The sequence below is a fragment of the Palaemon carinicauda genome, chromosome 11, assembly GCF_036898095.1.
Source record: "Palaemon carinicauda isolate YSFRI2023 chromosome 11, ASM3689809v2, whole genome shotgun sequence".
Classification (NCBI taxonomy): Eukaryota; Metazoa; Arthropoda; class Malacostraca; order Decapoda; family Palaemonidae; genus Palaemon; species Palaemon carinicauda.
Window position 1 is genome coordinate 143299203 of NC_090735.1, and position 12500 is coordinate 143311702.

Below are 12500 nucleotides of genomic sequence, written 5' to 3' on the forward strand. Positions count from 1 at the left end.
CATCTCTCTCTCTCTCTCTCTCTCTCTCTCTCTCTCTCTCTCTCTCTCTCTCTCTCTCTCTCTCTCTCTCTCTGTCCCACATCATATACCATTATACCATTACTTTCCTCACATAGATTTTGGAGGTTCAATTACCATAAAATCAAAGTTGCAGTTTCATATTACGAGTAAATACGTTTGAATTATTGTGAACGTATATTTTTACATTAAGTATCAAAACCTTCAAGCAAATTCAGACGTTCTTCAAATTACATTTCGGAAAAAAGTATATTCCTACTAAATCTAAGGCATTGTTTTAACTCCCTAATAAACATGTATCTAGTTTGAAAAAATTCTAACCTCATCCCTTACACACCCAAATAATTTGAAGTTATTTGACTACACAAATTTAAGAATAATTTGATTATATTCTAAACAAAATCAAGATTATTTCTACTTTGCAAAGTTGCAAGCCAAGACAATTTTCATGGCAGAATTAAAATCTTAAATGTTATGAAATTCCTCTAGTTAAATATAGTGTATCAGTTGGAGGCTGCAGGAGAGCGAGTTGTCTATCCTTTATACCTCAAAGAAACTGTATATTTTCGTCGTCTGAAAGTATGTCGTTTTTTTTATAAAAGTGGAAAGGCAGGGCATTTCCTCATGTGGCGTCTCTCGACTACGAATTATCCAATCCAAATTTAAATACGAACAAGTATTCAAGAAGCAGTACTGCAGTTCTTTTTCAATCCTACCCCTAACCAGTGGCTTACGTTTGGGGTGACAGTACGTCACGCCTGGCTCTCTCCTCTCATTGGTGGACTAGTCATTCACCTCAGCCAATCATTGCACGCTGAGGGTTGACACCTTTTCTCTCTCTCTCTCTCTCTCTCTCTCTCTCTCTCTCTCTCTCTCTCTCTCTCTCTCTCTCTCTCTCTCTCTCTCTCTCCATGCTTCCTTCTCACCCCACCCCCACACCGACCAGAAGCTTATTTGGCAAAGACAAATAAGCAAGAAATCTTTATGCTTTCAGCCTAGGCAAGGAGAGTCAGCAACCCCACCATGAATGCAAAAGACCGGTAGGTATGCAGAAACGAGGTCAATTTTCAAGTACAATTCGGCGGCCAATTTTCTGTTCTTTATCTGTCAAAGGGAAAATCAAAAGACCTATGACATTTTTGTTCTTAATGACTAAAATACCAGCCTCGAAAAAGAATAGTTTATTAGAAAGGGAACCTAACTGATAAGTAAATTAAAACGATAAGGAAGAGAATTTGATTTATAGGATCAGAAAGGAAATCATATTTAGAGTATTTTTCTCTGGAGCCTCCATAAATTAAGGAAAATATTTAAACTGTGAAGAAGTACACACATGAATAATTTGTAATCATATCACTACAAAGCAGAGTGGCGCAGTGGAAGCGTGCTGGGCCCATAACCCAGAGGTCCGTGGATCGAAACCACGCTCTGCTAGGATCCCCTTTTCTCATAGAGAGAGAGAGAGAGAGAGAGAGAGAGAGAGAGAGAGAGAGAGAGAGAGAGAGAGAGAGAGAGTGTGTTCTCATGAGGATGATATTAAATATAGCAAAAATGTAACCTTACAATTTTACTATTGCAGCGGGGGCCACTAGAAAGGTGTTGCCTTCCGCCAACTCTTCAAGAATGAGATTACTTGCCCCTCTTTTTTCATTATTGCCCCAATTTACATATGGGTGCAATTTTGGGTGTTTGGTTATAAGCATTCCAAGGAGCTAGAAAACGTTAACTGAGTACTGCACCACTGTCTATTCCCTTGTATCGTTTCCCCTAAAAGTATGTGGTTCTAGAAGGTGGTAGCCCTTTGGTTCTTGCTGGGCAGTTGAGAATAAAACTGCTAGTCTGAAGCCTTTCACTGCCCTGGTTACGATTCATCAAATGTCGTCTAACTACCAGGTGTATAATTCGTTGCTTGGTTCAGGAGAGGTATGATGGGAATTAACGGGCGAAAGTATTAAGATTTATAGACCAATAGGGATGTATGTATGCATGTACATATTTATACTATGAACAGATAGTTTGCCTTCCTTTACCAGGTCCGTTTAAAACCAGAATGTTGTAACTAACAGGAAACGTTCTTGACTTACTTTTTTGAGGAGAGAACTCTGGCATCGATTTCTAACAGATTATTTTCATTTGTGTCAATAGCTTTTATCATCTTTTCAAATTAGCTGACTCTTCGGCAGACGCTCTCTGGTTCTCCCTGGTCCCATCTTGGGTGGAGAGGAGTCATTGATACTGTTCATATACATATATGGTCGATCTCTAGGACACTGCTTGACAACCCCTTGCCTCTGCCACTAATGCGTGACCTTTATATTTTAATGACAACAAGTAGACCTATAGGGGCCCCCAAAACCCCATCCTTAGCTCACAAAGATGGTGAAGTCACAGATACTATAAGAAAATATCGAGCTTGAGTAGGACTCAAACTCCAGTCCGACAAATAAACAGGCAAGGACGTTTCGAAAAGGCTGCCACAATGTTGCTTATAATATTTGAAAAACAAAATCATCCCTTTCTCTTAAGATCATTCTCTGAAGCAAATCTAGATGGAATTTGTGACTGTCAGATCTGTCAGTATTTTGGTCTCAGGGATAAACAGAGGCAGATTTTAGCAAATTGACATCATTAGCCTTAGACCAGGTCCTTCAGACCCAAGTGGGACTTATCTATCCTCTTATTGAGCATAGGCTATTAGTATTATTTTGATAAATGGGCCCCTTAGAGCTCCCTAATTAAAGGCAGTTTCACTACTTGACCTTCATTTAAATGTAAAAACTACGGCTTATGAAATCGAGCATTAACCAGTTTGACAAGTGCTTTAAATCATTCACCACTAGTAAGTGGAATATTATTACTTTCTACTGTATTTCATGAATCTTTTCCTAGTGAAATTGATGATTATCATTATCATTATTACTATTATAATTGTTGTTGGTGCAGTTCTTGTTGTTCTTATTATTGTCACCATGTAAATTTTAGGCACTGTCCTAACCTACATTATTATTTTTAAATGTTCGGAAAGACCAGAATAGGAAAGATGTGACAATTTGTGTACCTACATTTCTAAAATCAGGAAAGGCGTAAGGAATACCAATACTATTCGTAGACGGTTTTCAATTGTATAGTGCCATTCTGCCAAAGCGCGGCCGAAATGACTTGGATGATAGTTATACACAAAAGGCAGAGAGAGAGAGAGAGAGAGGAGAGAGAGAGAGAGAGAGAGAGAGAGAGAGAGAGAGAGAGAGAGAGAGAGAGAGAGTAATAATAATAATAATATACGGACGTGACTAAAGCTAAGAGAACTTAGAGAAGTAATGTCATGACAGAAGTGAAAGAGCTCACAGTTATGCATACTAACCAAGAAAACTTAGAATAGGGGAGAGAGAGAGAGAGAGAGAGAGAGAGAGAGAGAGAGAGAGAGAGAGAGAGAGAGAGAGAGAGAGAGAGAGAGCAATAATAATTTATAGGAATGGCTAAAGCTCAATGAAATGACGTCATGACCGAAGTGAAAGAACTCACATAGTTATGCATACTAACCAAGAAACTCGGAATGAGACAGACAGACAGACAAACAAACAGAAATTAAACTGTAAGGAGAAACAACTGCTACAACTAAGCATCCGCAAACAGTCCATGGTCGCCAACACACACCGAGAAATGCGTGACTCAACACTCACTTGACTCTGGACTTTGTAAGAATGTCAATCTGGTCCTGGAAGTCAATCACGGCCTCTTGGTGCTTCTTCTTGAGCATGTGGTGGGTCTGTTCACTCTCCAGGTGCACATCCTCCAATAGCTTGCGCAGTTTGGCCAGCTCCGCGTCTCTCTTCCTGTTGATCTCAATCTGGAAAGATCAATTAGCGGGTTGAACGTTTGCAAGCAAATGGGAAGTAAAAATTTGAGAGGTGATTTTGATACTTTCAAGAAGATTTAGAGAGGGTAATACTTTGGAAAGGTACTTATGTGGGCTCTAAGTGTAAAGTCCGAAACTCTGTTTTATAATTTTGAAAACGAAATACAATATTTTACCCATAGGTAAACTATTGGAATTTTGAAAGAAACGATATTTTAAGGTCAATAAGGAAACACGCAAATATTTAAGAAAAATAGCGAATAAAAGAGGAATGCCCCGAGGCTTAATGGGTTATACAAGAAAAAAAAATAAGTCTAGTCTTTCAAATCATTAAGTAGAAAAGTGTTCTCAACTCGGAAGAACGTATCTTGAAGTTAAAGCTTATAATCTCTTCATACATGACATAGTTAGGAGTAACCGCTATCAAGTAATTGTCAATTTGTCAATCAAAAGTTTTAAGGGATATAAAGAGGTCATACTCAGATGACATGTCAGAAAATCATCTAGAAAAATCTTTCACTCGATTCTGTCAAATAATCATAAAAACTATGAATCTTTTTTCCGCATATTTTAATAACGGCTGGAGCTTTTTTTCTTTTTTTTTTCTTTTTTTTTAGAAAATATACAGTTTTCTACAACCGAATCAACTTTATTGAGTTTGTCTACAAAAAAAAAAAATATCATTATCATTAAGATTTTGTTGTTATTATTGTCGTAAAAAACACGTTTTACGAAATGCTAAATAAATTTAACTATATTTCAAAATCCCTTCTATATTTCTATATGTAGACATTCTGAAAACTCAAAATTTATACTTTTCGTTTACTTTCCTTATTAATTTTTGTCAAGGTACAGCCAGTTTAGTGACGTATGCAAATTAGAGTCATATCCAAAGGGTATGATGAATTTAACTATAAGTCTTTTTACTAAAAAAATCTATAGTAAATCATTGAATATTGGACAACTATTCTATTACCCGATCATGTAATATGCAAGGATTTTTTTTTGGCAAAAAGAGTAAAATACAAATTAATTTTATTTTCATTAAAAAATTACATTTCTGACTATAGAATCTCCCATGATTATTAAGGGGAATTTTGCAATGAATGGAGAATGAAAATCATGAAATCATTGGTGGGCAAATGATGCAGACTTTGACGAAACTTATCCTAGTGACCTATTTATTTGTCTGATGTCGAAATAAAAGAAAACAACCAGTAATTCTTCCTTCAGGAAGAAAGTTTGATAACAAGGGAAGGCTAAAATAAAAAAATAATTCAGTATGTTGACATCCAAACATGGAGGAACTTTTACTTATTTTCTGTCTAACAGCGACTTAACGAGGTGTTTACTTCATCATATACACACACACACACACAAACACACACACACACACACACACATATATATATATATATATATGTATGTATATATATATACATACATATATATATACATATTGATTATAGATATGTATATATTTATATATATATATATATATATATGAATATATATAAACATATATATATAAATATATATATATATATATATACATATATATATTTATATATTTAAGGATACTATATATATATATATATATATATATATATATATATATATATATGTATATACATATATATGCATATATGCATACATACATGCATATATATGCATATATATACACACACACACACACACACATATATATATATATATATATATATATATATATATATATATATATATATATATATATATAAAAGATTATATGTTTATAAACCTATCCTCAAATGCTTAAAAATTAAGATATTGCATTAGAAAGATGAATAGGTGTTGGAATCTTTCCTTATCTGCAAAATATGCACACACAAAATTATTCAGTGATCACGAAAATATATTTCCGATTTCCTTTAGTTATGATTATTTATTAACTGCGATCAACTTCAAAAGAACGCCTATTTGAAATCAACAGGTCAATAAATAAACATAATTTAATGAAAAAACAAATAATTAAATATATTTTGCGATTATCAAATTAGTTTGAGTTTCCAATGACAATTCTAGCATCGTTTGAAGATTATTCGAGCAATTACCTAGTCAGTTCTTTTTAGTGAGGCAGATTTGCACAGATTCGCAGGGGTGTCCTTTTAGCTCGGAAAAGTTTCCTGATCGCTGATTGGTTGGCCAAGATAATTCTAACCAATCAGGTAGCAGGAAAATTGTCAGAGCTAAAAGGGCACCGCTACGAGTCTGTGCAAACGCACCTCATTAAAAAAAATTAAGTTTAGTGCAAAACCAACATGTTCGTTACCTGTCCATCGGCGCCGGCTTCGACCTCCTCAATACGTTCTGTGAGCTGAATCACCTGAACGCTGAGGTCAGCCTTCTCACGTTCAACCTGAGGAAACAAACATTCATGTTAGATGATTAATATGTAATTTAACTTAACTCAATAAAATATATCTCAGGAAATCGCTACATCAAATATCTTTATTTTATGAGTTCAAACATATTTCTGTATATTTGTAAAATACTGTAATGCTTTCTAGAATATTAAAATCCATATAAGATCAATGAGCAAAAACAGAACTGGAATGATATATAGAAATATATAAAAAAGAATAAAAAGTATATGCTGAATACCTTGAAAAAATATCTTGTATTAGATAAGCTGATAATATAATATAATTTTAGCATATCAAACAAAAAATTGTTGGAAGGTTTTTAGGGCTGACTGACATCTGCAAGGATATGCAAATGTTTAAAAATGTTAATTAGCCTAAGTTGTAGATAAAAGGTTAGTGGAAATTGGTTCTTACTATTAATAGATTAATCAACCTGATAAAGATCATAGGCTTAGTAAACTATTACAGGGAAGTATGGGATTTTTATGAGGATAATACAATATATATATATATATATATATATATATATATATATATATATATTTATATATATATATATATATTTATATATATAATATACATACTATATATGTATATATACATATTTATATATATATATATATATATATATATATATATATATATATATTCAGCAGTTACTAGCCCACTGCAGAACAAAGGCCTCGGATATGTCCTTCCACTCCCGTCTGTTTAGGGTCTTTCTATACTAGTTTATAATAGCAAATTTTCTTAGTTCGTCAGTCCATCTTCTTTTCCTCTCCCCGTTTCTCTTTAAATCCATAGGGACCCATTTTTTTATTCTTATTTTCTTATCTCGTCAACCCATCGTCTTCTCCTCCTTCCCTGCTCCTTCTATTTATTTTCTAAGGACCCATTCTTTTATCCTTAATGTCCATCTATTATCTGCCCTTCTTATTATATGTACTGCTCATGTCCATTTCAGTTTCTTATATGTTGTTAGAAAATCCTCTACTTTAATTTTTTCTCGTATCTATGTTGCTCTTTTTCTTTCTCTTAGTGTTATTCCTATCGCTTTTCTTTCCATAGCTCTTTGAGTTATAACTAGCTTATGTTCTGATGCTTTAGTAAGGCTCCAAGTTTCTAATAGGGCCATCTGATTAAATACTTTTATTTTTATAGAGAGTGGCATTTTACGTTTCATAACCTCCTTTAGTTTACCAAAAGCTCTCTATCCCCTGCTTATCCTTCTTGTAATTACTGTCTGTCTTAAGTACGCATATTCCTTATTAATTTCGATAAGTGCGTCCATAACCATTATTTGTTGCCTGCATTTTTATTGAACATTATCTTAGTTTTACTCATATTCATTTTCAGACCCACATTTCTGCTTTCTCTATTCAAATCTTTATCATGCTTTACAATTCCCCTCATGATTCACTTAACATATTCATATATACGAGAATGTACGTATGTATGTGGATGTGTATATTTGTGTATATACACACACACATATATATATACATATATATATATATGTATGTATGTATATACATATATATATGTATATATATATATATATATATATATATATATATATATATATATATATATATATATATATATATATATATATATATATAAGATGATAAAAAACTAAGGAAAGATCATGAGAACCGATTGTAATGAACTAAAGTTATTAATTTAACTAAATTACCACACAATGATTTGCAACAGATTTCACATTTGAGTTTGCCTATATCTGTTATGGTTATACTTCAATCTCTTTACTTGACTATTATAATAAGAACAGCATCTCTCTATCTGACTGCCAACAATATTAAACCGTCAATATCTCTTATAAACACCTTCAGGTGAATAAATAAAAAAAAATTAAATGACCCAAAGAGCCCTTAATGTTAAGTTACCAATCACTCGTCAAACGATAAAATCACCACAAATTCTTAAGCCTCAGGAGTAAAGGGAAGGGGAGAAAAGATAAAGAAAGAAAGAAAAAGCAGGTGCGAACTGACAGGTGGGAACCACGAGCCACTGGGCTGAATCACCTCTATATTCTAAATCCATCCAAGGCCTTCGAGACTCCTCTCTCTCTCTCTCTCTCTCTCTCTCTCTCTCTCTCTCTCTCTCTCTCTCTCTCTCTCTCTTACTCATACACACACGAACACATATAAAAGGCGAACATGTGTGCATCTTTGACATACACATAATCACGTTTTCACACTAGCACTCAGTGCCAAGCCAACCGCTCAGATGCAATCGAATGTAAACTCGTTCGCCCACATACATTCATCTGCCTATCTATCTACCTATCTATCTATATGTTTGGCTATTAAGAGTATAAATACAGACACAAATCCCAAGACGGTATTTTAATTGTTTTAGATATTAAGCAAAATATAACCCATTAATGCTGGGCTCCCTTTACTTTGTGAAAACTTTTACACTCTATTATAAAAGAGCTCTTATTCTGACTATGGTTCGAACCCTGTTGGTGGCAAGATCAAGGGTTGCTTGAATATATATATATATATATATATATATATATATATATATATATATATATATATATATATATATATAGGTATATATAAATACCTGTATATATGTATATAAATGTATATACGTGTATATATACATACCTATATATAGGTGTGTATATATATATGTGTGTGTGTGTGTGTGTGTGTGTGTGGGAGTGTGCGTTTGCGTGTGCTTGTGCGTGTGCGTGCTCGTGTACCCATAAGCATAAGTACACGTGCAATCATACGAACGTGTGACTTTCTTCCTATGTAAATGAGCTTTTTCATAACCCCTCTTTTTATCAACATCAACCCATCTAATTCTATAAACAAAGAAGAGGTGAAGGAGAAGATGAAGAAGAAAAAGAGATAAGAAAGCTGTATAATTCCTGTATGTATTTTGTAAAAGAAAATCTTTCTACATCTTGCACAGCTGATAAGCTGTTTAGTGAGGATTTTTTATTGGAGAACTGTATGTTTCAGACAATAACAATGTTGCCTCTCTTTAATCACCAAACTTGAAGCCTATTTTCCAGACTTTATCAAGATATTAATTTCACCATGTGGATTTATGAATTGTTACATTACTCGAGCTAACTGTTCTCTGCTATTCATTAAAACGTTTAATGTTCTAAAGATTTTTTTTTCTTTTTTTTATATTAATATTTCGATATTTTTTGATGAAACATAAGAGCTATGCCACAATTATTTTTTTTGGCTATCAAAGATTGATAAAATCTTTAGATCAAAGCAGTTTTATAAGGTTCGTTTTGGGTGTAAAATAAAATAAAATAGAATAAAATATAATACAATAAAAAAGATAAAATTAAATAAGATGAAATAAAAAAAAATAAAAAAGAATAAAATTCATCCCTTATCTTTTTCCGTAGAAAGTTCAAAAGATTTCGAATATTTCTAAATCTAACCTTTCTATTCATATGACTAATGAGGAATTGTTCTGACTTGTGGTTTCAAATAGAGAAAATTAGGTTGTCCTGAGAAAACTTAAATTTCTAACCCTAACTAATTATACCTTAGTCCCGTTTAGACCAATATCCTTTCAGACACCAATGGATAATGACATTTAAAACCATTCAGTAGTTAAGATGTTAATACAAAGATCATTCAAATATAGAAACTAGTTTTCTAAACTTTTTTTCTTAAAACTGCTATATTTTTTCGAATTTAAGAGAAGGGATTCCCTACAAGACTTGCGTTAAATACCCCTTTTCAAGTAATAGGGGACATTAACCCGTAAACGCAGTCTTTCTAGCAAAGCTTTATAGGGGACTTCAGCCGTGTCCAGAATTCTCACGGTCAGCCATAAAAGTTTTTACTGTTGCTAGAAGGAAGAGCTCTGAGAATAACAGAAACGAAGGATCTAAGGATTTCAATTTTCCTCATTGTGTTGTATCTAGAAATTTCCAAATCCTTCGCCTGATTTTTCGTAAATGATTTAAGCTTATATCATTTTTATTTCATTTTTCCTCTGTCGAAAATAGCTTATATAATTTTTTCAGTTTTCCTCTGTCAAGAATCTTAATTTGACATTTCAGATTTTTCTTTCATAAGGAACTACAATGTAATAAGAATTGTTCTTATCTGCTTGATTTCTGTTTAAGAAATTTATAGCTTCTTCTACTTAAATTTCTAATGATCTCAACAAACTGTCAATTGCCTGTATTATGAAGACTACATAAAATTACAGAGGATATTGCCCATTTCAAGAGATGACTGTTACAAAGACTTTCACCAAAGAGTTTCCTACAGACGGAATTCTTCGTATTATTTTTTTTTCTTCGAATAACATGACTTTCTACATAGCTTTAAATTTTCAGGTATTTCACCGAGATACTGTTATATGCAACCAAGAATGGGTTACCTAATCCATCATAGAGACACAAGCCTTGAACGCACGAAATGTCAGCCAAATTCCAATGCCATCTCGCTATCGCTAGCGATAGCCAGGCGATAGAGCAAGCTCTTTGTCACTGACATTCTCCTCATGGAAATGGGAAATCATCCTTCAAGAGACTTGGAGCAACGCCATCTTGAAGTAGGTGCGTTAAAGACATAATTTTGTTGCCTCCTTTGACCATTCACGACAAATTCTTTACGGATAAAATTACGCATTTGTCACATTACAGTCTGTGACAGGAATGATTTCTCATCATTAGCTCGATGACTGATGACATGAGGATCAAAATAAGAATAATGAAGGCCTTTCCACCTGCTGATAGAATGGTTGTGGACTAATGTAGTCAACAACAGAGTGATAAATGTATTTACAGTAACTACAGTAGACTAAGGAATACGTTTTAAATATTGAAATCAAGAATATCTTTCCAGAGCATTCTATACAATAAAGGAAATACTAGGTTTACTCATGTCGATACTGAATTTATTCTCTTAAATTTTTACAATTTTTTTTAAAGATTTTAAATGAGAAGTCCTATTTTGATTGTAAATAGAGATTCAATTTAATAATAACTGGTACTTAATTGTCTACGAGCAAATTTCCACATAGAGGTTGCATAAAGCTCTTAAATGACCTCTAGCATAATATTCTTATCTGTATTAAACATTGGGTATTTAGAAATACTTTGTGGAACTATTGCCCAATTTTACAGTTCCATATGTATAGACTTTAGGTCATGTGTAAAGTTTAAAGACTAGCGAAAAGGAATAGACCAATACTACAATGAAGTCGAAACATTTACATATTTTCAAAGACACAGAACAGGTTAAATTCTCCATAGATTCTAGAGGCTAAAAGGTCATTGAACAGCCATGAAGGGCAATAAGGAATAATATTTTTTTTTAAAGCAAGGTATAAAGGATGCGTGAGAGATTAAACTAAAAACTAAAGGAAGGATAAGAGGAGGCTCATGTACAAATAAAAATCCCTTCAGAGGAAAGTACTTACCCTTTGTCTGAGTTCCCTCTCGTATTCAATGTCTTCCATAAGAAGACGGATTTTGTCCTGGAAAAAAATGAGAGAAAGATATTAGTATCTTTTGTCTGAATGGAGAAATGGGGTAATTAACGACGCTTTTTTTTTTCTTTGTAAATTTTCATGAGGACAAATGACTTTTTTTTTTTTTTTTTTTTTTTTTTTTTTGTTTACCATCTGATAATAACTATCAATATCCCTTTTATCTATAAAACATTTCATCGAGAAAAAAAATGCTAGGAATTTTCTCATGTTTGGGTACCGCAAATAAAAATTCCGACGTTTTGGAAAGACTCTGCGTATATCCTTCGTTTGCACATAAATCTCATAGTAACGAAGATGGAACAAAAATATAAAAAAAAAAGATACTGGCACGGTGAACTTTACTGCTCCCATTTAACAGGAAACCCGGTAGCTATAAACCTTTAGGCATTCCTAGATGAGGAAATCACGCCTACAAGTGGAATAGCATCTTCGTGAAGAATCAGAGGTCATAAAAAACACCTTTAATACTTGAAAGAATATGTTGTGGAATGGAATAATTTACGCTATTATATATACTACATTCACTTACAAGTACAAGAAATTTATCAAATATACATTATTCTTATGTCGAATATGTCATGCAAACCCTTCATGTCGAGAGCTTCAATGTTCTTTTAATTGGCATTCAAATTCCAATCTTCATTTCCGTATAGGAAGATCGACACAAGAATTCCTTCATAAATCACCACAATGAGTTTTCATAA

At 33.1% G+C, this 12500-nt stretch overlaps 1 protein-coding gene and 1 non-coding gene across 5 annotated transcripts in view; one reads left to right on the forward strand and one right to left on the reverse strand.

Annotated features, from left to right (window-relative positions):
• The window catches only part of LOC137650260 (paramyosin, long form-like), a 164847-nt gene that overhangs the window by 78591 nt on the left and 73756 nt on the right, over positions 1–12500 (reverse strand). For 2 of the 4 annotated variants that reach the window (XM_068383561.1, XM_068383559.1), the window contains exons 2-4: positions 11725–11781; positions 6186–6272; positions 3699–3865 (exon numbers count right to left, since the gene is read on the reverse strand). In XM_068383561.1, coding sequence (XP_068239662.1) covers positions 3699–3865; positions 6186–6272; positions 11725–11781 — 311 coding nt within the window. The remainder of the gene's footprint in view (positions 1–3698; positions 3866–6185; positions 6273–11724; positions 11782–12500) is intronic. The other 2 variants (XM_068383562.1, XM_068383560.1) reach the window with 1 other exon arrangement.
• Positions 1381–1452, forward strand: TRNAM-CAU (transfer RNA methionine (anticodon CAU)). The gene has a single exon. It is a non-coding gene; the product is annotated as a tRNA-Met (tRNA).